The sequence below is a fragment of the Stigmatopora nigra genome, chromosome 6 (assembly GCF_051989575.1).
Source record: "Stigmatopora nigra isolate UIUO_SnigA chromosome 6, RoL_Snig_1.1, whole genome shotgun sequence".
Classification (NCBI taxonomy): domain Eukaryota; kingdom Metazoa; phylum Chordata; class Actinopteri; order Syngnathiformes; family Syngnathidae; genus Stigmatopora; species Stigmatopora nigra.
The window spans coordinates 5,001,732-5,029,150 of NC_135513.1; the positions used below are offsets into that span (position 1 = coordinate 5,001,732).

General features: G+C 39.4%; 1 protein-coding gene across 9 annotated transcripts in view; it reads left to right on the forward strand.

Moving 5' to 3' along the window:
• Nucleotides 1–27,419, forward strand: part of slit2 (slit homolog 2 (Drosophila)) — a 73,160-nt gene that overhangs the window by 41,779 nt on the left and 3,962 nt on the right. For 2 of the 9 annotated variants that reach the window (XM_077719433.1, XM_077719442.1), the window contains exons 5-34: nt 1,686–1,757; nt 2,461–2,532; nt 3,271–3,342; nt 3,573–3,736; nt 4,540–4,675; nt 7,214–7,285; nt 7,371–7,442; nt 10,075–10,146; nt 10,342–10,485; nt 11,028–11,191; nt 12,743–12,772; nt 14,319–14,469; nt 14,581–14,655; nt 14,845–14,988; nt 16,009–16,152; nt 16,231–16,397; nt 17,058–17,190; nt 18,203–18,271; nt 18,544–18,615; nt 18,904–18,975; nt 19,053–19,124; nt 19,751–19,914; nt 21,052–21,176; nt 21,247–21,344; nt 22,545–22,684; nt 24,226–24,319; nt 24,464–24,601; nt 25,244–25,687; nt 26,052–26,206; nt 26,370–26,724. In XM_077719433.1, the coding sequence (XP_077575559.1) occupies nt 1,686–1,757; nt 2,461–2,532; nt 3,271–3,342; nt 3,573–3,736; nt 4,540–4,675; nt 7,214–7,285; nt 7,371–7,442; nt 10,075–10,146; nt 10,342–10,485; nt 11,028–11,191; nt 12,743–12,772; nt 14,319–14,469; nt 14,581–14,655; nt 14,845–14,988; nt 16,009–16,152; nt 16,231–16,397; nt 17,058–17,190; nt 18,203–18,271; nt 18,544–18,615; nt 18,904–18,975; nt 19,053–19,124; nt 19,751–19,914; nt 21,052–21,176; nt 21,247–21,344; nt 22,545–22,684; nt 24,226–24,319; nt 24,464–24,601; nt 25,244–25,687; nt 26,052–26,206; nt 26,370–26,724 (3,882 nt within the window). Of the gene's footprint in view, nt 1–1,685; nt 1,758–2,460; nt 2,533–3,270; nt 3,343–3,572; nt 3,737–4,539; nt 4,676–7,213; nt 7,286–7,370; nt 7,443–10,074; nt 10,147–10,341; nt 10,486–11,027; nt 11,192–12,742; nt 12,773–14,318; nt 14,470–14,580; nt 14,656–14,844; nt 14,989–16,008; nt 16,153–16,230; nt 16,398–17,057; nt 17,191–18,202; nt 18,272–18,543; nt 18,616–18,903; nt 18,976–19,052; nt 19,125–19,750; nt 19,915–20,699; nt 20,733–21,051; nt 21,177–21,246; nt 21,345–22,544; nt 22,685–23,344; nt 23,369–24,225; nt 24,320–24,463; nt 24,602–25,243; nt 25,688–26,051; nt 26,207–26,369; nt 26,725–27,419 lie in introns of all 9 variants that reach the window. The other 7 variants (XM_077719434.1, XM_077719436.1, XM_077719437.1 and 4 more) reach the window with 7 other exon arrangements.

The window sequence follows — 27,419 nt, forward strand, 5'->3', positions numbered from 1 at the left end:
AGCGGCGTGTCTCTCTGCCTACGATGATATGATTAACACCTCATTTGTTGTGACTATTAGATTGCGCACTCACTATCACTGCGTGCCCCCGTTACTAAATTAAGGGGTGCTTTCCCCGCAAAGTGAATATTTACGACAATTATCTACTCGTATAATTTTTTTGATTTATTCAGCAAAATAGGAAACCAACATATGGAATTTTGGAAGAAATATTGTGTAGTGGTATATCGGGTAAAGTTAGATTAGTTGAGCTGGCACATGATTTGACAACTGTAGCCCATAAATATTTAAGTTAAGCCGTTTTACTGACTCAGCAACTAAACCGTGAGTGGAAAGTGCCGAACCATTTATTCTTATTTAGAAATAATGACTTTCCCGCAGTGTTTGGTTATTTCACTACCTCTTGATGACTTTATTTCACAGCCAGAAATTTACAAAATGTTGTGATTGCCATTGCTTTAATGCATATTATAATCTCCATTTGCAATTGCATTTGCAAGTGCCACCCAAAAAAAAAAGAAGTTTTAATTACGTACATTGTATATTTTTCAAAATATTTTGACATATTGCCGTATTGATACAATGACATATCAAGGTGCATCGTATCATGAGTCTAAGTGACAGGTGTCAAAGTGGCGGCCCGGGGGCCGAATCTGGCCCGCCGCATCATTTTTTGGGCCCAGGAAAGTTAATCATGAGTGCCGACTTTCTGTTTTAGGATCAAATTAAAATGAAGATTCACGATTTTCCCCCTTTTAAATCGATAATTGATGTTTTTATTCCATATTTTCTTTGTTTTTAGTTCAAGAATCATTTTGTAAAATCTAAAAATATATATAAAAAGCTAAAATAAACATTGTTCTAGATCTAGAAGAACTTAATATTCATTCATTAAAAAAATGGAACAAATAGTCATTGAAATGACATAATCTGCATTTTAAAACAAACTTTTATTAACCTTGGCTTGGTGTGGATGTCAACATCAAAGCGTTTGCAGTTTATTGAAAAGTGAATAAATGGGAAAAAATAAAAAGACGCGCTCAAATGTCATCTTGTCCAAGATCAGAGAGCCACTGCTTCCAAAACCTGTTTACACTATTCCGTGGCATTCATATCTAGTCATTGTGGAGTTATATTTCCTTGTGTACCCTTGCCCAACAAAGGTTGGGAAACAATAACCAAATGAGAATTGCATCATGTTGTAAAAATCTTTCCACTACAAGCTTGCTTTGGATTGCACTTGTAGTTCAATTTAACAATGTGTTAAACATTTATTACCATTGTAACATTGTTTTCCGCATCTGTTTGCCCTACTTTTATCATCACTCCTTCACACGTATGCCCTTATTTGTCACATCACTCCGACTGAGTACAGCGTGGCTAACTTTCAGGGAATTGGAGGTCACTAGTGCCCTCTAAAGGTTCGGTGAACATTTACTTTGGTTCAATGGTGCTGGATCAAATAATTGAATTGAGTGACTGTAAAAAATGCAGATGGCATTATTACTTACTCTCCTCTACACTTTATGGGAATGATGTGCTGTGTATGCTCATCTGGTTTCTGCCTATATTTGCAATAGGTCGAGTTATAAACAAGTGTGTGTGAAATGGCTCAGCTGTAATAACCCTCTGCCCCCTGTCTTGTCTTGTCTCCGTCTCTCTGTCTGCCCTTTCACTTTGTCCAGTGATCTCAGCGAGAACCAAATCCAAGGGGTGCCCAGGAAAGCCTTCAGGGGAGCTGTGGAAATAAAGAATCTGTAAGTTGGCGCCACTTGGCAAAATTGTTTTCAGCTTCTCTGTGTGTATGTGGGTGTGTGTGTGTGTACCTCTCCATCTGTGTGTGTTTGTGTGTGTGTGTATGTCTCGCAAGTCTTTCCGCCATGTTTACTAATGCGCCAGTACATCAATATTTAATTGCCTTAAATGTCATGTGCCTCCTGCTTGCTGTATTGACTGTTCGTTAATAACTCCTTATCGGTGTGTGTTGATGTGTGTGTGTGTGTGTTGTGTGTGGGTTTAAATGCACTCTGGAGGTAAATGGTGTTTCCGCAGTTGTTTATCTCTGTTTTGTCTCAGTTAGAGTTATGGTGGTTGGGGATAATTGTTGATTTCACATGTAAAACCATTTTCACAGCAGGCTTTTGAATGGAAATGGATTGTTCAGCATCAATTTGTTCTAACATTATGCAATTATGAAAAATAGACAGGAAACTGTCTGTGTGGTAAAGAGATAGAGTGAGAGAGAGCCGGGGGAAAGGGTAATGCATACAAATGAAGAATCATATAGTGTAGAAGAAGAGGGAGCGCATACAGGAGAAGAAGAGGGAAAAAAGCCTAGAACAAAGAGACCTGGAGACAAGAGACGCGGCAATTACACTTGGCTTGACTTTCCCTGAGCGTACGCTCTCTGTGAGGCATATTAGCATTTAACAAAAGACAACTTGTCTCTTATGTGTGCAGCCAGCTGGACTACAACCATATCAGCTGTATCGAAGATGGAGCCTTCAGAGCATTACGCGATCTGGAAGTACTGTGAGTAACAACAGTTCATTTTAGTCTACGTAAGTACATTAGACTCAAGCTGCAAATGGATGAATTAATAGACCTTTTAACGTTTCTAGACTGGATGCTCAAATGATTGATGATCTTATTTAGATTTGAACAAGAAGCCAATATTAGCAGATGCCTTAATTGTACTCAATGGCTTACATCTGGAAGTATACAATCTGTTATCAGAATGTTACTGTTGGCAAAAAGGAGTGCTTCATTTATTAAATAACATTAAAACACCCCACTGTGACCCTTGTGAGGATAATCGGTGCAGAAAATAAATGAACGTTACAGCAGTTACAGCATCTGAAAATGTTGTTGATCCGTTTCGACGAGTTTCAGTGGTGTTGCAAGTGGTGAAATGCCAAAGACTGTGTTGCTAAATTAAAACACTTCATTTTTAGAACCGACCTGGTTCATCCATCACCGTAAATGGCCGGCAATTAGTTCAATGTGCATCATAGAATGTTTGGAACATGTTTAAACTATCAAATCAAATGGTTAATGGCAGCGAGATGACGTCAAATTTGAAACAATTTAGAAAATCCGTTAAAAAACTCTTTTTATTACACCTAGTACGCCTTCCATTGTTGATGCAAGGCAGGTTTTGGCAATGTCACAAGGCGTTCTCCTCGACGATCAATCAGATTCACAAGGCTGCATTTTCTAATTGCCAAGAGGAAAGTGAATGACAGTGACTTTATCCGTTTCTCCTCCCAGCACCCTCAACAACAACAACATCAGCCGACTTTCGGTGGCCAGTTTCAATCACATGCCCAAGCTGAGGACCTTGTAAGTTTACATCGCAGCCGCATCCCCAGGGTCGAGTGTTTCACCTGACCTTGCTTGTTTGCACAATTGATTGCTTCACGTCACCTTTCCTCCATCGTCTACCTGCCTTTCCCCCTTGCCGCACATCCTCAAATCCATTTTTCCCCCTCTCCTGCCATCCATCACCTCATCTTGCTCATCTTGCCACTTCTCTGCCTGTCTGTTCCCCCCCCCCCACCCCATGCCTCCAGTCGCCTGCACTCCAACAATCTGCAATGTGACTGCCACGTGGCTTGGCTGTCGGAGTGGCTGAGGCAGCGCCCTCGTCTGGGACTTTACACTCAGTGCATGGCCCCTCCACACTTGAGGGGGCACAATGTTGCAGAAGTACAGAAGAAAGAATTTGTCTGCACAGGTACGAATTTTCTCATATTTTATCCCTTTTTTGATCATTTGAAATTGTGTATGCTGTATAACAACTTTTGCACAGGATTTTTTTGTAAAACCCATTTCGTTTTAATCATTTTGGCACTAATCCCGATCGTTTTGGTCAATGGTAGTAGACGAAAACATTGACATGCGCATTTCTCTTTCACCCGTCCGCCCTTTCACTAAATAAATATAGCGGGTCAGCAAGCAATGTACCCAGACAGTCAATCTGTCAGCGTCATACAGCAGCATCTACAGAATCTTGAATATAGGGCATTCAAAAGGCTGATTTGAGACTATATCCACTATGGGGAAAAAAATAGACTTTTAAGTACGCTCTATGTGAGCGTTGCATTTCTAAGGTTTATTATCGCTAAATAAGGGGAATTGCAATCATTAATAAGTGGAGCAATTGGCCTGGGTTGATGGGTTCTAAAATTCTTAGTCATATATCCATGCTTAGAATGCTCTGTGTGCTTTCTGTACTGAATTTTGCATGCGTTGCAAAACATTTGTACTTTGTCTTATTTGCTCTTCCTGACTGTCTCTCGCTCATCCTTTTCAAGATGAGGATGAAGGCAAGTATTCAACTTCCATATTTTCGTATTGACCACACGTGTTACACCTGTTAATGTCCCAAACGCAATTGATACAGACTACAATCATCTTTCTGTCACTTGAAATGATTCCGCTTTTTCATTCTCTACACCGAAATGTCCGCTTGAATTTACACTGCAAGTTTTTATTCGTAGTAGTAAAGCATAATGTTGAGAACATGTTTCCGTGTAGGTTACCAGTCATCGTCTTCGTCCTGCAGCGTGTTGCAGTGCCCCGAGTCGTGCACTTGCAGCAACAACATTGTGGACTGCAGAGGGAAGGGTTTGACAGAAATACCCACCAACCTACCAGAGACCATCACAGAGATGTAAGTCCCTTACACACAACAAACTCTGTATGAATATCAAGATCTCCCCTAGTATTTTTAGTAGGACCCCACAATACAAAGTTACAAATTCAATGAATAACAACTCACACAGATTGCAATTTCTTCGGAGAATGATATTACCTTGACCTGTGTAAAACCCCTAGTTATACAGGAAAATATTAGTACTTTCCCAGAGCCTAGCTAAGATGTATAAACTCCTAAGGCGTGGCATTTCGAGTGCCTTACAGTGGGATAAACACCCCACATTCTTCCCCGTACAGATATATTCTCCTCCGCATAAGCCCAAGAATCCCACCTGACTGTCTGAGATCTTTTCATTTTACCACCCAGTTAGTAATATGCAAGGAGACATATTGTAGTATTTTGCCCTTCTAAAGCTATTATTAATGCTTCAGGCTAAAATATGCACTTGAATTATTCTCTTAGCATTTTACCCATAAAAATGTGTGTGATTCCTTCAATGCTAGAAATGTTAACAAAAGTTAAAAATGCTGATACCTCTTTGCTCTCTCGCTATGTGTCACTTTATATTATGTTACAGTGTCATTTGCGGTACACTGTTTTCAGCCACAAATCGTCTCACACTGCAGTGGAATAAAAACCACACATCTGTGAAATGAGAAATCCCGGTCATGCAGCTCTTCTCTGATTAAAGACAGTAATGACGAGATGAGGGAGAAAGAATTAAAAGATCATTCTGAAGGACGAGGTGGATCATAAATGTTAGCTTTGCGCTTAAAGAGGATCCCTACGCTGGATGGGACAGCGTGGAAAATGATCAACAGTTCTTGATTTTAATACGCTGGGATTCCGTGCAGTGATGTCGCAGAGCAGGTAGGTCGGCGCTAACAGGCGTGGAGGTCGAGAGCCGGGTGGTCCGTAGAAAAAGCCGAGGCGGAGGTACCGGCCGCGGGCCAATATCGCTATCTGAAAGCATGAATGCCAGATTTCAAGTGGCAGAGCTTGACTCCTACGTTGAAAATGAATTGAATGTCTGAGCTGCAGTCAAAGTCGCTTAGCCTGTGTGAAGTATTTAGAACTGTAGTTGATGAAATATCATTCTGAAGACATGAAAATGGTCATTAATAAGTGCTTGGGAATGGAGTAAAGAGGAGAAGACGGGTGACATTAATTGCCATGTCTTTTTTGATCTTACGCTGCCTTTTGAAATGGTTTGCTGCTCTGAAAAATGTCACTGCAGAGTTCAAAAATTCATGTGGAGGAAGTTTTTTCAAATCAGTTGCTCAGTTCAAAGTCAAGCTATTTTGAAACTGGGATTCTACTTGAATGGGAAATAAGTTCTGATGGCAGTGGAGTAATGTCAATGTTACATTTTTATTGTAGTGACTGAAAAACTGAAAATTTTGTAGGGTTGCAGACTCAAGTCTGACAAGACTTGTCTTGGTTATGGTCTCAAGAGTAGTCATTTTTCTACCTTGGTCTTCTTCCACAAAACCTTTTATCTCGATTCAGTCATTTCTGATCTCAAGCACCCATCATTAAATCCTGGAATTCCTGACACAACTGACTACATATAGTACGAATATTTAATTTTGCTTACTTCATGTAAACTGGGGATACGTGTCCTTTAAACTGTTGAAAAAGTCACAGATTGAATAACTGGCAATAACTTAATCTTTATTGGCGTCCCCATCGCTCACATCCATAAAATAAAAAGGTCAACTCTTTTACTTCGACACATTAGCTAATGCTTTTAAATGGAATTAACTTTGTGTCCTATCTTGGAATTCCAAGCAGCTCAGTTCAATTGCTTTTATATCTCAGTTGATTGCAAGGACGTCGCTGTTCTGACAAAATGCCATCGGACAACTAACCTTCTATTTTGGAAAATGGTGAAACCGCAAAACCTACTTTGGCATACATTGATATGATGAGGTTTTAGACATATCTTTTGACTGCGAATACACGTCTTTAGTCGTACAAAGTTATTGTTTTAACACAATCCAAAATAAAATAACAAATGCCTCAGTCATAACAGGTAACCACTAATGTTATAGTGCTGGGACTTTACACGCATTTTTGGCGTCGCAAAACATACCACAGGAATTTTCATTGTTTCACCACTAACTGTTGACCTGGTAAAACTTCATGTATATAGAGATCTACGTGTATAAAAATTGTGAAAATCTCAGGGATTCCTGTGTTTTTTGGTGGCAATGTAGTTTTGTTAAAAAATCTCAAAATCCACTCAAAGCCACAAAAATGACAACGTCAACTATGGATTCACTGCGACATAAAGCAGTAATAAAGAAGTGGAAATGAAAGGCTGATTGACTAGATTGAAATATTTCACAGTCCAATGGATGGCTTGCAAATGGTCACTGTGATCACATTGATGAGAAAAGTTTGGAAAATGGCTTCTCTGTTTTCCAAGACCCTCCCTTGACTCTGTCAGCCATCATCAAAGGAACTTCTCACTAATTGATTGCCTCCAAAGCTAAGATTTATCATGTTAAATTATCATGCCTTTCATGGTCTGTATTTGTTTGGTTCCAGACGACTGGAGCAGAACGCCATCAAGGTGATCCCAGCAGGGGCCTTTTCTTCTTACAAGAAACTACGAAGAATGTGAGTAGAAAGAAAGATTCAATCATCCTGGCGATTGGTATTATATATTCACATACTATGTACTGTGTGCTGTGTACTTTTACAGAGACTTGAGTAACAATCAGATTTCAGAATTGGCTCCCGACGCCTTCCAAGGTCTGCGATCGCTCAACTCTCTGTAAGTACATTTTTGTTTTCCAAGCAAGTGACATGCATCTGATGTAGACCAGTGATTCCGGCACTGTGCTGTTTCAGATCATTTGCTGAACCGTGTATTCATATGTACTTAAGTGGGTTTAGTGAGATTAATTATTTATACAAAATAATGTAGATTCATCATGTTGCCACAATGAAATTGTCTGTGGTGGGTTTAAATCCCTTCATTGGTCAAAAGATCATTGATCGAGCAAGATGCAAGCCAAGTTTGAGTACGCTGAAGGTGGAAAAGTGTTACAAAAAGACATTTAACATTTTTTATGTCATTCTATTTGGGTGACAAAATTATGCCCTAGATAATTGTGGAACCATATTTATTTTTTATTAAAATATGTGCTTAGAAGACATTACAAGTCACTAATCAAATTTAAAATAGAGGCAAAATACAAAAACACAGTTTATTTAAATACATTTAGTTTCTTAAAACAAAAAAGTATTGTAAGAGAGAACTATGATCAAAATATGTTTTAAAATACCAAATAAGTGAGGAATAGCCTGAACTGGAAAACTACAGTGACAATAAAAACGTGTTAAATCCTTTTTACAGATCAGATTTCCTCATTTATATCGTATGACATTTTAACTCGTTTTGTGGGGTGGGGTTGTGTTTTCTGTTGACCATTCGCTTAAAAAGACATAAACAAACTCATTCCTGCTCCACCCACTTCGTGGCCATCAAGCAATTTTGACGACTACCCTTTATCACGTCCGAATGAAGCTACACAGATACACAAACAGATTCTTGTGAATTATAGTGTTGATAATTCTTTCTTTCCAACATTGTGGAAAATTGCCTTTTCCGGCACACAAATCAAGGCACGTAACGACATACCGTATATATGTTTGAGATGGAAAGACTTTTAATCTTTAGCGTTGATCTAAACTCCATCCTTTGAGATAAACTTGAACAGAGTGCCTTTATCAACAATTCTGACTTCAGCAATGTTCCTTTGGACGTCTGGCCAAAATACTCACTGACACGCTCCAAGATTTTCAAAAAGGAGAAAACATTTCCACGTTTCTGTATTCCATTTTCCTGATTCCACAAGGATATACATGTATTTTGGCCGGCACAGCAGCCTCACAAGGTTAACTTGTATCTACCAAAGCCTCAAAAGTATGCAAAACATTTCCCTTAAAACTCAGGAGAACAAACTTTTGGATGAGTCACCAGCAAGCTGATTAAACCCAGCAACAAATGTTGATATGATCTGTCTAATCGAGGAGAATTTGCCCTGAAATTGACTTTAAACATTTGCAGTTCAGGCGGGAAGACTTTGGCCCAATGCGTCAGCGCGTCAAATAAATGTGATAAAAGCAGACATTTGATCACTAATCTATGTGCGTGTTTGAGAAGATTGACCTCACCGCTGGCCCGGCAGTCGGGTTTGCGTGTGAAGCAAGTGGCAGGCTGGGAGTCGATGCGGGGTTATTGTGCGAAGGCGTTATATTAAGATCTCGTCTCTCTTGGGAATCAATAATTCATAAATGCTGAATGGAGGCTTCTGCCACCTCATTACACTTTCACCACCCAGCCAATGAATGGGACATCCCCTTCGTGCTGACACATCACTTACAGTACAACTCCTATATAAGGCTGCAGTATGCATACATCCAATGATCGGTCCATTGAATTGAGCCATCTTATTGCACGTATCAGAATGCCGCAGCGTTTCCAAGCCTCAGATTTCCCAAAGGGGTTGCCCTCAGCACCATAAAAGACAAAAAATACAATTGGAAACACGTGTGTACACACGCAGGTTGAGTCCATATGGTGTGTAGCAATGACCAATAACCGCATTGGTGCAAGAGAAACATTAGGTTGAGCTAGGAGTTTGGGTTCTTGACCTAGGGTGACTTTTTTTTTTTTCCGTTAGCAGTGTGCATTCCGCACGGCGTGACGGCCAGCAGATTTACGGAGGCTTTTGGTTCATCGCTCTATGTGCTTTTTGTCTTAAGTATGTCGATTTGAATGGAGCGGTTGGCACTATGACAGAGTTTTAAGATCCGTGAAATGGAAAGAAGGGCAAGACGTTGAATTGCCTTTACTGAAATTGAATTTTATAAAGGCACTTTAAAATGTTAATGAGAATAGTTATAATCTTGGGATTGAAGTGTTGCATCATTTTTTGTTTCGCTTATCCTCTCAAGGGTTGCAGGCTGCTGGAGCCTATCCCAGCCACCATAAATAAATAAAAAACATAAGTAATATACAAATATAAAAAGTCACATCCTGGCAAGGTAAATTCCAAAATATTGCACACTCTAGGATATTTCACATTGTTATTGCATACCCAGAAGTAATTGCAGAAAAAGAATTGTATAAATAAAATAATGAAAATGATCGTGACGTTGTAGTATTTACTAGGATGCACCTCCCATTTAAAATGGAATAGGATTGGACATGGAATGACGTCGATGCGTGTAAATGAGGAAATGTGATCTATAATCGGTGCAAAGCAATCTATATTTAAATTGGAAGTCTAGCAGTGGTTGTATCTTGTTCTCATTTCTCATATCACAAAATGCGAATATAACATTCTCATTGAAAATTCCTGCTAATAAGATTTTTGAATGATGGCTTGTTTTTGCAGAGTTCTGTACGGAAATAAAATCACCGAAATCTCCAAAGGACTCTTCGAGGGCCTTTTTTCTCTGCAGCTATTGTGAGTAAAAGCAAAATCACTCCATTTCATTTGCATAGAATTTTCAATTGCTATTCAGCTGAAGAAAAAAAAAAAAGGATCATTGTGATGAAAAACGACCCAGCAAAAATTGGACACGTTGGAGCATAATAAGGGGAAAGGCCATCATTTCCATTCCTCAGCAACTTTCAACGCGGCGGCGTTTCTTTCACACAGGTTGCTGAATGCTAATAAGATAGCGTGTCTACGCGTGGATGCCTTTCAGGACCTCCACAATCTCAACCTTCTGTCATTATATGACAACAAGCTGCAGACCATTGCCAAGGGAACCTTTGCATCTCTACGAGCCATCCAGACACTGTACGTAAATACATTTTGAAATTACATGATGCCAGTGTCAGTGTTAAATATTACAAGTGTCAGTTATTTTCTGTTAAACTACTGTGAGTGCGTGTAACATAACACAAGCACGTTTACACATGTTTTGCTGGCCAGGCCTATCTTTCTGACAGAGTCCATGTGTCGAATGCACATGCTAATATTCACCAGTCCGCACATTTATCACTGTTAAATATATATAACAAGTGTCAGTAATTTGCTGTTAAACTACTGTGAGTGTGTGTAACATAACACAAGCACGTATACACATGTTTTGAGGGCCAAGCCTATCTTTCTGACAGTGTCAATGTGTCGTATGCACTCACTAATGTTCACCCTGTTTTGATATTATTGGATGCCAGTGGGCAAATTTATCACTCTGTTAAATATATATATAACAAGTGTCAGTAATTTGCTGTTAAACTACCGTGAGTGTGTGTAATGTTTTGCAGGCTAAGTCTATCTTTCTGACAGCATCCATGTGTCATATGCACATGCTAATGTTCACCCTGTTTATGTCACAGTCATTTAGCACAAAATCCATTCATCTGTGACTGCCACCTGAAGTGGCTAGCGGACTACCTGCAGGACAATCCCATCGAGACCAGCGGCGCCCGCTGCACCAGCCCTCGGCGGCTGGCCAACAAGCGAATCGGACAGATCAAGAGCAAGAAGTTCCGCTGCTCAGGTACCAATGAACACGTGATGTGACAGACCTCCGGGGCTTATTGTTATTCATCTGACTGAACATTCACCCATGCAAACACGAGTAATCATTATTCTCAAACTGACAAGCTCCCGTCTCGCTCTCATACTGTGTCTTCCTGCTTGGTATTTCCCCTCCAAGTTTTTTGCAATACACACACACACTGGCAGAATATGAGAGCAATTTCCTAGAATCCAGTATTTGATTGGTTGTATTTTTTCCACTATTTTCACTCTCTTTTCATTTCCTTGCAATAGCCAGAGAACAGTATGTCATCCCAGGTATTGTACATCAAGCATGTGTGGATATGCGAGAGTGTGTTTGTCAGTCTATCACAGCAAACTTTTGGCCTTCAAATTCTCACATGACAGCCTGAATTTTTCACACGACAGTTTAACATCTCTTCACTTCAGTCCACATGCACACGGATGTTATTTCAAATTCTATTTCTCTCTAAATCTGAGACCTAAACGTGGTACTTTGTCCACTTTTTGCTGACCAGAAGTGTGAAAAAAACTATTTGCTGAGCTTAGAGACCAAGCTGGATGAGTAATTGACATATACCTGCTATTGAGAAAGGGGAAAAAAACAACCTGGAAGGGTCAGGCAAGAACAAGTGAGGGTTTCAAAAAATATCATGACATAGTTTTCTCCTCCAAAAATGAGAATCGCATTATTGAATATTTGCATACCTTTACACATTGGAGTTATATCGATTGTATTCCAATATAATTCTATAGACGACCGGTAGTATTGTGTTCAAATAAACACCATTCCCGTGTCCATGTGAACATGACCTAATATTGTATATGCATCGAGAATTGATCACATTTGGTTTCATTCACACTTATTGCACCGATAATCAGGAGAATTGGGCAATTTGATCTGCATGTCAGACTTTGTGCACACGCATGTGGTGCTGTGGAGAAAAGAGCCGACTTTATTAACCAATAGTCCTCTTCACAAAGGTCACAAGCTCACCGCACACAGAAGAAAAAAAGACGTTTTTTTTTTTATTAGTTTTTAAAACGTTAGCATTATTATCATTTATATTGTATTAAATATATTTAGGCAAGGGTACCTAATATGTGGGGTAAGGCGGTGACATCTCCTAATTTTGTCTCTAAAAGATGACCAACATGCGCTAGTTAAGTTATTTGCCACCATCAAAGCGTTAGCATTCACTCGAAAAATCGTATTTTGAGTCAAGATGTTTTTGTGCAAAAAAACAAAAGCTCTGATTTAGCTGCAAATTCCACATCAGGTGTAGGGATCCTCCTGGCAGTCATTACAGCTTCACCTGTGCTCACTGCAGTCATTAATTGAAGCTAATCAGGGTTAGGTTTCCAAACCCACGCAAATTACTACACGCAGAGAAAAGCTGAATATTTAAAGAATATTATACATCAAAAAGACATCAGTAGTCCATGGATTTTCTTTCCACCCGCTTTTTCTCATCTTCCTGCTTCCTGTTGGAATCAATCAGTAAACTCCCTTCTTCTCTTCCCTGTACTGCCTTTCTCACACACTCAGGAGTACACACACGAGAGCACCATGTCGGCTGTAAGTAACACGTACACACAAGGAGACACCATCGTGCGTCAAACCCAACCTTATGTGCCGCCTGAATTCACCTCTTGTCCTTTGACTCCATCCCTTGGACTCCCTTTGTATGTTTAGAAACAACAACAAGGAAACAGTGGCCTTGATACACAATGGTTTATACATTTTTGTGTGTGTAAAAAAGAGATTTTGGGTATGATTGTGTGTGTTTGTGCATTCTTAACAGACTGGGCTTCTCTTGGTTGCGATGGTGCTGTAACTCCTTCCACTCCTTCAACTCCTGCTTTTTCCTGTTTCTCGTAGATGTGAATTTACGTAAATGTCTTCCCGAGTGTCTTTGCCCGCTTTTTACTGACCCTTCCTCTCTATTCTTATTTTTTTATTTTTAATGAAGGCACATCCCCTTGTTTCGCAGTTGTCGGTGTTTTCTGGCTCCTGTCCTTCACTATATTTCTGAATCCTTCTGTTTCTAGATGTAGTAAACTGACTGGCATCTCCTCCTATTTCCTTCTCTATAAGACATTTCTTATAAGTCTGATAAAAAAAAGTGATGATGACATAGGTTTTCCTTGCATTTCATGTTTGTGTCCCTGAGACTCCATTAGGAATACACTATTGTACCCCAAAATTCCATTTAAAATGATTTTTTCCCCAAACATTTAAAAAAAATAATTACATCAATGATATCAAGCCTCACCCCCATTAGTGGCACCCCAGAAGCCAAAAACAATTCTTAATTTTCAAAGGTTAGTCAAAGGTTGTCCCTTTTACAAATGTTGGGTTGGAAAAACAAACTTAAGCCTTTATTTTATGACATAAATAATGAAAAAATTTAATTCAACCAAGATATACCACAGTGCTGCAAACAGAACTGAAAAGTTTTCTAAAGTATTCCTGTAATAGCTTTTAATTCTCCACTCTAATTTCTAACTCACTTGAAGCAGTCCATTAATATTATTTGACATTTTAAGTTTACTAAGAACTAACTGGTCATTGTACCTAAGCTATAACTAAAATGTATTACTGTTCAAACATCAATCATAGCTTATCATATAATGAAAATCGGCCATTTGAGGAAGAAAAAAAATCTGAAAAATGATTTTATTAATCAAACTTTGTGGGAAATGACTTTGGCTCTTCCTCTCCCATCCCTCCTCCTCCTCATCCTTCTCCACTTCTCGCTCGCTGCCGCTATCCTACCTTCTCCCCCCCTTCCGAACCCCGTGTTCCAGCCAAGGAGCAGTCAGTCTGCAGGTTGTTCCTTTGTGCTTGATCTAACCATGTGGCTGCCAGGTTCCTAAAAGTGGAACATGGTTCTTTCAAGCACCATGGAACGGCCCTGCCAATCCCTACAGCATGGCCAAGATGCAAGACACAACTGTCTGTTTCCCGTCTGTGTATGTGTGTGCGTGTGTGGCCAAGTGCGAGTGTGTTTCCTTGAATACGTGTGGAACTTCTTGTTGACTTTGGAGGAGATTGCCAGTAAACGCTGGGGCTCCACTCTTAACATGACCATCAAGTGACGTTGCATTGTGATTGCAATCAGGTACGGAGGATTACCGCAGCAAGCTAGGAGGGGACTGTTTCGCCGACCTGGCCTGCCCCGACAAGTGCCGTTGCGAGGGTACCACGGTGGACTGCTCCAATCAAAAACTCACCAAAATACCAGACCACATACCACAATATACTGCAGAACTGTGAGTCACTTAGTTAACTACCAGGCATATTGGTCTCATTCTTCTTCTTCTTTGGTGTGTTTGTCCTCTAAATATGTCCTCAATCAATCAATCCAATGTCTCTCCCCTCAGGCGTCTCAACAACAATGAATTTACTGTTCTTGAGGCTACTGGGATCTTCAAGAAGTTACCCCAGCTCCGGAAGATGTGAGTCAGACATATATTGCGAGCCTTACTGGAACATAGTAGCAGTCCAAAAGTCACATTCGGGTCACCAAGAGAAAACTGTTGACTTTGCAGAGCGTCACTTCCTCATCTGTCTTGAATATTTGCCTAATACTTTCAAAGTGTGGTGATTTTTTTATGTTTTCTTTGCTTTTCTCCCTCCTCTACTAGTAACCTGAGCAATAACCGCATCACTGACATAGAGGAGGGCACTTTCGAAGGAGCTTCGGGGGTCAATGAGCTTATTTTGACCTCCAACAGATTGGAAAATGTACATCACCGTATGTTGAAGGGGCTCGGTGGCCTGCGAACACTGTGGGTATACAAACACACACACACACACACACACACACACACAGACCTTTAGTAAATTCACCAACTTGATAATGCCTTATAACTCTTGGTTTCACTCCCATTTAAGATCAATAATGAATGAACAGTTTTAAATGGAAACTTAAGTCTTCACCTGACCTTACTGGAATACTTTTCGACTTAGGACAAGTCTATCATTCCAATTTATTGGGAAGAACTTTAGCAATGGCCATTTCTCTATCCAGTACACAAAGGAAATCTAAACAAGCCCATAAAGTCTGGCTTGGATGGTTTAAGGAGGGAGACCTTGAGAGCACTGACAGCATTTCCACCATAAACACAATTTATACAATGTATAGTTGGCTTCCATGTGAATGAATTTCAAACGTACAATAACTTTTGTAGGTGAACTCAATTCAACCTTCTCAACATGTTGAGACTTTTTACCATTTGACTTCTTGTTAAAGTTTAGAGGAGGTTGTTTAAATTTGCTTTTCATAGAAGTTAGTGTGTTTTACGTTCCTCCTGAATTTTCATTCTAAAATGTAATATTATGTTGGTATATTTGGTGTGATATACAACAGTGGCGTAAATATTTTTAATGTGTTATTGTTCAACTATGCTATATTTTACATTGGCTTTCAATAATATAAAATATACTAATTCATATTTAATTTTTTTATAACCACTGCCTGCAATGTTAAAGGTCAGGCAATAAGGAATTATACATATGTATTACATAAGTATTTTTTAATAGTGTTAGTTGCTGAAAAATGTTTTTTTAATAGATAAAATAGCATAAAAACTGGTTTATAACTCACTCGTATTTTTCCGGATGAATGAAGACAGTGGAAAATATCGTAGAAGGGCTTCTATTTCATTTTGCTCCAAATTGCTGTAGCTTGGAATCTCATTACATTTGTGGATTTTATGAACTGAATCCAGTTAAAATATTCTCCGATGGTAATGTCTAGACCGCCGTTAACCAAATGTGTGTGTGTGTGTGTGTGTGTGCTTGTTTAGCATGCTTCGGAGTAATCGCATCAGCTGCGTGAGCAACAGCAGCTTCGTGGGTTTGAGCTCAGTGCGTCTGCTGTCACTCTACGACAATCAGATCACGTCCATGAACCCCGGCGCCTTCGACACACTGCACTCTCTTTCCACTCTGTGAGTAAAAACAATAAGATGCAATCAGTCAAGCAGACAAATAACTGACTGGCCACTTTCGGGTTTTGTCCTTTCCAGCAACCTTCTGGCCAATCCGTTCAACTGTAACTGTCACTTGGCCTGGCTCGGTGATTGGCTAAGGAGGAAGAGAATTGTAACCGGCAACCCTCGCTGCCAGAATCCATATTTTCTGAAAGAGATTCCCATCCAGGATGTGGCAGTTCAGGACTTTGCATGTGAAGAGGGTAGGATGGATCCATTACAGATCTGTATTCAGATCTATATATTTTTTTTTCTACTTTATACACATCCTTACTGTTGGATTTGAGCTCACCTGCATGTGATGATGAATACTAATGAAATCACGAGGAAGAGCAGGCAATCATAGTTGCAGTTGGGGGCTGGAAATACTGATAACGCTAATACAAATACTAAACGCAAGCTCACGTGCTCATAGTACTATAATACGTCACGTAATTGTACTTCTTTGTAATCCAATTTGTCTTTCAATTTTCATGCATTTTATACAATGCACTACTACTGGTTTTTTTTACATATAACTAAACGTTTTTTAAAAATTGGGTTGATATATAGTGTATTTTCTGGACTATAAGTCGCACTTTTTTTTCCCTAGTTTGGCTAATCCTGAGACTGAAACTTAAATGTATATGTATTTTACTTAAATGCCTTCCAAAAAAATGTGATTCCAGTGCAACTTATATTTTTTTTTCGTCTTCAATGTGTATTCTTTGGCTGGTGTGACTTCTAGTCTGAAAATTATAGTACATGATATCTTTTGGTTATTTTTTTCTAATGATAGGGATGTCTCAGGTTATTTTTCCATATAGCCTTCCTCCTTGCATTGGTCTTCATAACTGTTTCCCTATTCCATCCATCTCCATCAGGTAATGATGACAACAGCTGCTCTCCGGTGCTGAGATGCCCTGCAGAGTGCTCATGCCTGGACACGGTCGTCCGCTGCAGCAACAAGGGTCTCACCACTCTGCCCAAAGGCCTACCAATAGAAACTACTGAGCTGTGAGACTTTTAACTACATTTTCCGAACTGATTCTGAAACTGACTCTTACTAATTTGTCATCTTAATTCCATTTACTTTGGATGTCTTAGCTACGATATAATTTAAACTCAAAATGGCATATCATCCACAAAAACCTTGTGAATAATGTTCTTTTCCGAGACTTTTCATTATTCTTGGTCAATATCCTGTAAATTATGATGTAGAATTAGAATAAATATCAGACTAAATTAGGCCATTTCCTATTATTACCATACCTGAATTTCAGTTTGATGCATTAGAGTGCAAAAGCAAGCTGGAAAAACGTTCATTGAACTCTTAATAAGATGCCTGTGGGAATATCAAAATCCATTGTTTATTATGGCTCGTGCTGAAATGACTACACACTCTGGTGAAGATGAAGAATTTCCTGCATGATTAAATAACATTTTTCTCCCATTTCATTTGCTCTCTCTCTCTCTCTCTCTCTCTCTCTCTCTCTCTCTCTCTCTCTCTCTCTCTCTCTCTCTCTCTCTCTCTCTCTCTCTCACTCACTCTCTCGCTCTTTCTCTCTCTTTCTCTCTCTCTCTCCTCTCTCTCTCTTTCTCTTTCTCTCTCCTCTCTCTCTCTCTCTCTCCTCTCTCTCTCTTTCTCTCTTTCTCTCTTTCTCTCTCTCTTTCTCTCTCTCTCTCTCTCTCTCTCTCTCTCTCTCTCTCTCTCTCTCTCTCTCTCTCTCTCTTTCTCTCTTTCTGTCTTTCTCTCTCTCTCTCTCTTTCTTTCTCTTTCTCTCTCTCTTTCTCTCTCTCTCTTTCTCTCTCTCTCTTTGTCTCTCTCTCTCTTTCTCTCTCTCTTTCTCTCTCTGTTTCTCTCTCTCTTTCTCTCTCTCTTTCTCTCTCTCTTTCTCTCTCTCTCTCTCTCTCTCTCTCTCTCTCTCTCTCTCTCTCTCTCTCTCTCTCTCTCTCTCTCTCTCTCTCTCTCTCTCTCTCGCTCGCTCTCTCATTCTCTTGCTCTCTTTTCTGTCAATCCACCTGTCAGGTATTTGGATGGTAATCACTTCACTCAGGTTCCGGTGGAGCTCTCCGATTACAAACATCTGACACTCATGTAAGTTTCCATGCTCACATTCCACATTCTTACCCGAGGGAACTCATCGGCTGCAGGCCCGTCCGTCCTTGATCTTGCAGTCCGCCTAAACTAACCCCAATGGCATTTTGTCCGAGATCTTTGCTATATCACTCGTAATGCGTCTACTCGCGGGAAACTGCATTTTTTTTTGTTTGGCGTAAGGATTGCGCGCATGCTATGACTCAACGGCCTTGGGGGTGAGTGTGTGTGATCTTTTATGTTTATGTACCTGTCACTGTTTCCTTTTTCAGTGATTTGAGTAACAACCAGATCAGCACGTTGTCCAACCACAGCCTCAGTAACATGTCTGAGCTGCTTACCTTGTGAGTTTGGCTTTAAATCAATCCCATTGCTGCGCTTGTATGTGTATGTGTATGTGTGTGTGTTACCTACTATGGATGTGAATGATAAATTTACAGTTTTGCAGTTTATTTCTGCTAATAAAGTGAAAAATATAAGGCATTCATAGTTGCTTCAATCCACGGAGAGAGTGTGATCGTGCAAGAATAATAACCTGCTGCAGATAACATAACAATATGTTTTTTTCTCCCGTGCCTGCTTTATTTCTATGTCTATGTGTCCATGCCAACATGTTTTATTTGTCTCAAAAGAATCCTGAGCTATAATCGCCTGCGGTGCATACCAGCGAGGGCGTTCGATGGACTCAAGTCTCTGCGTTTGCTGTGAGTATATCGACAAAGTTGGGATAAAACATAGAAAGCCAACAGCCAAACTTTTCTCACTAAACATTCTTTTTCAGGTCTCTCCATGGGAATGATATTTCAGTCATACCAGAAGGAGCTTTCAAAGATCTGTCTTCCCTTTCCCACTTGTGAGCAACACAAATACTGACTATTTCTTTGTGTACTGAGATAAAATACAAAAGTTGATCAAAATTACACCTTACAAAAAATAACCAAGTGTTGTTATGCTGTTATACTGATAAATGTATAGGTGGCCATTGTAATATAGCCTTTTATCACATTTCTGGTTTTACTGCTCCTTACCTACAATTGCATTTTATGATTGCATATTACAGCCGAAAGGAAAAGAATAGTAAAATGGTCTTTTTGTAAGAAAAAAAACATCAAATTGCAAGAGAAAGTTTTAATATACACAGTAATGTAAATAGAAGATAATACATACATTCAAATATGCTTTATTTTAATTTTAGTATAATAGTAGCATACTATTTTTCGTATAAAACCTTAGCTTTAAGTTCTTTTTAGACAGCTCAGCTGCCATAAACAATGAGAATGGCTCACATCCACAACAGAAAAAGATTGCGCCAAAGCCGTTCATTTTGATTCACGGCTTTCTTATTCCAAATATTGGTCAAATTCCCGCTGCAGTCTCGCTCGGGGTATAAAATGCTTTATGCTGTGGAAACAAATCAATTCTTATTTGTTTCTACTTGATAAAACAAGACCCGACGTTGACTTTGTATGTCTTTGGCAGGGCTCTGGGCGCTAACCCTCTGCACTGTGACTGCCACATGCAGTGGTTATCCGACTGGGTGAAAAGTGGCTATAAAGAACCTGGCATTGCTCGCTGTACTGGGCCCGGTGACATGACGGACAAATTACTCCTCACCACGCCATCTAAGAAGTTCACCTGTACAGGTATGTGCACGTGTGCTTCCTCCACTTTAGTCACACAGCACCACATGCAGGTAGAAACTGGCACTTTTTGTGTTGGAACTGCCAAAATTGGTACATTTTGAAGAAGTTTTTTTGTTAAAAGTAAAAGAAGTAAGGATGAAATAGAGGGAAAAAAAGGTAAATCGCAGGAAATGTTTTCAAAAATATGTTTACACTTTTTTAGGGTGTTATAAGTGTAAGTTAGGAAAATGTATGAACAACCAATTAATAGTAAGTAAAAGAAGTAATGATGAATTAGAGAAATAAAGGTAAATTGCAGGAAAATGTTTTCAAGAACATGTTTACACTTAGGGTTATATAAGTGTAAGTTAGGAAAATGTAAGAACAAGCAATTAGAATTTATGGATTAAATATTTATAATTTATAGGAATAAAATGACTTGTGACATTAATGAACTTTAACATCTAGTATTTGTAAAAAATTACTGCCAATAACAGTAACATGAAGTTCATCTTAAAATAGAGGTTCGATAATTCACTCCATCCTTCTCTGAAAACCCACCAGATCCTTCTTTTAGCCTTGAAAACAAATTATAAACACTTTGCTTTTAAGAATTGCTTGGCATGGAGTTTTGTCTCAAGATTTCAACTGAGCATGAACATGTTAACTAATTTTCCTGGTCAGCATGGTCGGATTCCATCGGAGCGAAATTATACTACTGAATGTGAACCTTTTTCTGAATCACTTTTGACAATGATCACATTACTGAATCCTATTTTCAACCTAATCTAACTGACGCACTGTAGAAGTCCTGGGTCCTTGTGGTTATCTGGTGCCAGGTAAAGTAGCCAATCACATATTCCCCTAAACCACGCCTCCCACAATTCCTTGAAATTGCCCCGTCCCGGTTTTCCTCCCGTCTCATTTCCCTTCACCCTTTTTTCTTCTGAATCCTCATGTGTGAACCAAATTTTTGTATTGTTCTGACAGCCACAGGCAAAAGTAATTTTTTTTCAATGCAAGTCAATGTCTGTGTGTAAGTGTGCCTGTTTCCTTGCTTGCAATATTGTCGGATCTTCAAATGATATGCAAAGTGATCATCCATGTGCCGTTTGGCTTCTGTTTTTTTGTTTTTGTTTGTTTTTTGGGATCATGCAGGACCAGTAGATGTCAGCATCCAAGCTAAATGTGAGCCCTGCCTATCCAGCCCATGCAAGAATGACGGAACTTGCTTCAACGACCCGGTGCACTACTACCGCTGCACCTGCCCTTATGGATTTAAGGTAACCACAAGAATTTGAGTAAAAAATCATTTAAAAGTGTTGGTGAACGTGTACAATTGATTTTATTTAGGGCCAGAACTGTGAGGAGCCCATCCATGCTTGCATTAGTAACCCCTGCCAAAATGGAGGCACTTGTCATCTAAAAGAAGGCGAAGGGAGTAGTTTTTGGTGAGATGATTATTTACAAAATACACATTTACACTACATGTATTTGCTTTATTTCATTTAAAATTATAAAATGTGATTATTCACATCCAAAAGACTATCTGGGACACAGATGATCAGTTTGCATATCATTGTCCGCAGTTCAATGATCATGTTATTTGCCAGTTGATAGTTATTAAATTGAAATAGCACAGAAACTATATTTAGTTGTTTGAATGAATATTCACATTTTTCAGTCGAAAGTCATGTTTTTTCTAATTTTTAAAAATTATATTTTGGACTTGTAATTATTTTTAATTAATCCAATATCCCCATTTTTAGATTATCTTTTTCTGATACATGCTGTAAGCCTACAATAAGGGTATCCAAACATTTTTTTCAAAGGCTGCTTTCAGAAAAATCCTTACACTTTTATTAGCTAAATAGACAATCGGAATCGGGTTGATGTCTTTAACTGTCAATGGATAATATTGATATAAGCAACAAATGAATCCAAAGTTATAAAGCTATTCCAAAATATATATATATATATATACTTATATGTACTGTGAAACTTCTAAAGATTTTAATGTGCTGTCAGGTTTTGACCCCTCAACTCAATTTAGTGTTAAAGCTGAGAAGTTAGTTCAATGCAGGCTGAATTTAAGATTCTTGTGCAGGTTGGCACTAGTATAATGCTCCTCTATACATTTTTATATGGATTATTAAATATTAAACAACATATATGTTAACTAAGAGAAAGGCCAGACTTTTCCATTAGACTACCTGTGCGCTATTTCATTCAACCTTTCGTAAGTCCACATTCTGTTCCTTAAAAATTTGATAATAGCGAAAATGAAACGACATGCAGCTCACATCTGTATTGCAACCTTTCCTTCACCTTCTCTCCTGGATTTTTCCTTAAAAAATATCAATCTCTTTTCATCTATAGTTTCATTTTTGTACACTTACTTTTGATCTCATCTGCGGCACATTGGCACGGGAGCAATAAAGAGCGGGTCTTGACTACAAAATGAGATATTAATCATTTTATGCCACATGAGAGCTTTTATTAGACCCGTCATAGCATATATCGCTTCGACTGCGCTTCGCGTCTGCCTGTGTGTGTGTGAGCATTATTTATAGAATCGAGTCACGCTCATGTCGACGGAATAATGACATTGTGCAAGTTGCTGACCAAGCATTGTCTATTTTTGCTTTAAGGTGTGTGTGCCCCGAGGGTTTTGAAGGCGACTCGTGCGAAATCAACATCAACGATTGTGAAGACAACGACTGTGAGAACAACGCTACATGCGTCGATGGAATCAACAACTACACGTGCATGTGCTCACTGGAATACACAGGTAAAAAATACATGGTCGCGCCCATGGTGACATGTACAGTCACATCATTGTTTGAGTCCAATATCCCCCAAAAATAAGTTTACCCTTGTTATGCTTTCAATGGAATACGAGGGAATTTGTGTTAATGAACGATGAGAAATTGGGCAAAGATGTTTATTCAAACCATTTGGCTTTTGACACTTGTTATTATCATATCAGGAAAATTAGCACCACTAATACGCATCTTTGGTTTTATTTTTATCAAATATTTTCATGGTTTTGAATAAAACCTGACTTTAACATTGAGATTCTAATGACAGGTTTTATTCAAAACCATGAAAATCATCTTATTTTAAAGTTTTTTTTTTTGCAGAATGGCTTAAATTGAGGAAAATTTCATCACACCAAACAACCATATAGCTTCTGCCATTGGCCTGTCACACAATATTGTTTGCATCCACAGATCAATGTATATTTCATAACTATAAATTTGATAAGCAATCGATTAAATTAAGATAAGTTCACCACACATCTGTGCTCTGCTCCGCGTGTGCTTTGGTGTTGTGCGCTCTTGTGAACTGCTAACCTTGGCGGCGGTGTTTTCTCTGTGTCTCGCTGTCATTTGTCTTTCTCTCATCTCGCTCTGCTTTCTGCCATCCGCTGTCTTTTCTGTGGTTGCAGCTGCTACCAATGAGGTGGAGAGAGGTTAGTTGCTTCTTCTCATTGCTGCTCTCTACTTTCTACTTGCTTCTTTCCATCCTCTCCCTGCTTGCCTCCTTTCCAATGATGGATATCGCACCATCATTCATTCGCGTAACGCTGGTACACTCTTTGAAATGCATGTCCTTTATCTTAAATGGTTTTTAATATAGTATTTTTGATTTTATTTCACTTTTGCTCGCTGCCGAATTCATATCGCGTACCTCGAGAGTCAAGTTTTGATTCTGTAATCAAATTAATTAGTGGACAAAATCAGAATAAAGAACACGAAAGAAACATTTGTCCAAACTAGCCCACTTAAAGACACTAAAAAAATAAACATTTTTAAAATTGTAGATTCCATCCATCCATATATAGCCATACATATAGTATATATACATACATATACATCCATACTTCCATATTACCTGTTATTGATTTTTGTCCTATAAATATTTATATTGTTAAAGTATTTTGGGGTGCCTTAAAATAATGTCATCTACTTTTTATGGTTCATGAACAAAAAATCTTCAAAACAGGCATAAATATATTACACAGACTATTCCTCAAGTGATTTTTATGTATTTTTTAATGATCCCCACTGTGGACCTTGTAGCATCAGGAGCTCTGTTTCATTCTGCCACGAGTTCTTTTAATCAATTTAAAATTCAGAGTTTGAGGGACACAGGGTTGCGCCCAGGAATATCATCATGGGCATGCCATTCCCAGGGATGACATCGTTTATCAGACCCGTGTGTCAAGTCTTCCCACAAGAGAGTCATTCATCAAATAATACACACTCGAGAGTCACGTGTATCAAAGTTCTTCGAAGTGAAAGTTTATGTTTTGCTGTTTGTTCTCAGGGGAGCTTTGTGAAGAGAAGCTAGATTTCTGCGCTCCCGAATTGAACCCATGTCAGCACGATTCTAAATGCATTCTGACCCCTCAGGGATACAAGTGAGTAGGCCGGACCCCCACGCACTCATGCACCATTGACAATTCTGCCTCGATGGCTCACACGCGAATAGATGCTGACTTTGTACAATAGATGCTTGAATGTATGTTTTTTATTCTGTGTGTGCTTGCACGCATGCATCATAGGTGTGAGTGCACCCCAGGTTATGTTGGAGAGCACTGTGAGCTGGACTACAATGATTGTGATGAAAACAAGTGCCAGAATGGTGGTCAGTGCATTGACGCCATCAATGGTTACACCTGTGTCTGTCCTGAAGGCTACAGGTAAGGAATGCAAAATGCATAATAATTATCCATAGACACCATCTTAAACATTGGCATAAACAAGGAGCATTAAGTGTGTCATTGACATTTTTAAATTAATTGGCTGCTAACTCAAGAATAGGTTGACATTAGGTCGTTTTCCAGACTGTAGAGGGAGGGCTCCCCCTCGTGTTTATTTAATAACTGTCAGAAAAGTACTCAGAAAATGTACTCGGTTATTGAATTGAAAGCTTTTATTATTATACAAGTATATTGATATTTAAATTTCACCATAAAGTGCACAAATAACAACAATGAGCAGAAAAAGAAATAATCGCTGAATATCAACAATAACTAATATTTGTGCAAAGAAAGGCTGGTAAATTTTTGAAGAACTAATGCAAGTTTTTTTAATAAATGTGTTGAAAAAATAAAATAAAAAATGTACATGAGTACAAATTGAAATATTGAAAACATGATTTTGTTAACCTCTGTTAACATCACTGTATTTAAACACATAAAACACACTTGAGCAAAAACTGACAGACATGCTGAAAAGTATATTACAAGCTTCTTTAAAGGTCTTATTCCAAGATACTTTAGAAATTTGGTTTTCTCCACCTGTAATTCTTCCATGACGCATGTGATTTACACGTGTTGCAGCGGGTTATTCTGCGACCTGTCCCCACCGATGGTCCTTCCTCGCACCAGCCCTTGCGACAACCACGACTGCCTCAACGGTGCACAGTGCGTCGTCATGGGAACCGACCCCCGTTGCCAATGTCTCCAAGGCTACGAAGGGGAGCGCTGCGAGACTCTCGTCAGTGTCAACTTTGTGGACCGCAAGTCGTACCTGCAGCTCCCCTCTAACCCCATCTCACCACATACCAACATTAGCTTGCAGGTGTGCATAACTTGCAAGTATCCGCTCATAAATCCACCTCGAACTCCAATTGAAATCCTAGTTTGCTTTCAGATTGCTACAGACGAGGACAGTGGAGTGTTGTTATACAAGGGGGATAATGATCACATCGCTATGGAGCTTTATCGGGGACGCCTACGGGTCAGCTATGATACTGGCTCTTATCCCCCTTCGGCCATATACAGGTTTGTGGACAGCAACAAATAACATGACAAAGTTATTTCTCATTGTTGATTACAAAGGGTTAAAAGAATGGGTGTAAAAGTACAATTAAGTGGTTTATAGTGGCCTGAAGGGTAAATGGGTTACCTCGCTTTTGTTAGTCTGCCCCAGGGTAGATGAATAGATCATGTTATTCTATAATTATTCAAGTTTTTTTTTAAAGTATTTTCAGAAAAATTGTGGGAGATTTATTACAAGTTGCCAGGATAAGGAGAGGAGGAAAAATACACCTTTATTTTAGGAGGTTGATTATATTTAAATGGGATGGGACGCAATTTTGTCATGGAAAAGCTCAATATCTCATGATTATTTTTTTTTCTCCTACAGTGTTGAGACAGTGAACGATGGGAGCTTCCATGCGGTTGAGTTGGTAGCATCAGACCAGACGTTGTCCCTTACCATCGATGGCGGAGCACCTAAATCCATCAACTCCATCAGCAATCTATCAACACTCAACATTGACTCCCCACTTTACCTGGGAGGTAAGAAAAATAATCCTTCCAATTGTGGTCAGCATCAGCAATGATTTTATTTGTGTAAGAACTATCGTTTGTAGAATTATCAAATTGAGAAGGATATCTTTATCAATGAGAGTCAATGAGTTCATATTTTGCCTCTCTGGAACTTCTTTATTATGCGTTTCAGGAATGCCAGATCGTATGTCAGCCTCCGGGGGTCTGTCAGCCCTGCAGCACAGCTCGGGTGGGCGAAACGGCACCAGCTTCCACGGCTGTCTCCGCAACCTCTACATCAACGGGAAGCTCCAGAACCTAGGCGCGGGCCTCGGGTTGGGGGCCACGGACCCCGGAACCGCACAGAGCACCACTCGGCAGTGGATAGGTCAAGGGGTAGAGCCTGGTTGCCAGCCCTGTCAGAGAGGGGCCTGCATCCAAGGGGACTGCCACCCGACGGGGCATCGTGGCTTTTCCTGCACCTGTCATCCGGGTTGGACAGGACCTGTGTGTGACCAGCAAGTGAACAACCCTTGTGATGGCAACAAGTGAGTGTGACGACTTATTTCATACAGTACAATAATTTGGGTATTTACTCAACTTAGCTCATCTTTCACATAGTAAGAGTGAGTATATTAGGATATTTCTTTCTGTCTCATGCCAAAATTCAAGAACTACCCCAACATCATATAAATACAGGGGGTTCCAAAATGTTTAACCCCATTTCATAGGCCAATAATTTTGAGAATTCTCATTGTGTAGAAAGTTTTTTTTTTTTGTGTGATGTAAAATATAGTTCTCGATTGGCCTGTGTGGAGTTTGCCATGCAATTGGCTGGTTGATGAACCATTTTGCCACTAAAAAAAGACTAAGTCCTTCACCGCTTTCCTTAGATAAAATCTTCAAATGACTGTTGTTTACTCTCACAGGGTGGTGGTGGTCCAGTGGATAAGTCATCTGTCTGCCACCTCTGTGGTCCTGGGTTCAAATCCAAGTGCATGCAAAGATTTTTCCAATATTATTTAGTTAAAAGAAAGAGATAAAAGTACAAGTACTACTGCCTTCTCTCACAGGGTGGTGGCCCAGTGGATAAGTCATCCGTCCGCCACCTCTGTGGTCCTGGGTTCAAATCCAAGTGCATGCAGATATTTTCCCAATATTATTCAGTTAAAAGAAAGATATAAAAGTACAAGTACTACTGCTTTCTCTCACGGGGTGGTGGCCCAGTGGATAAGTCATCAGT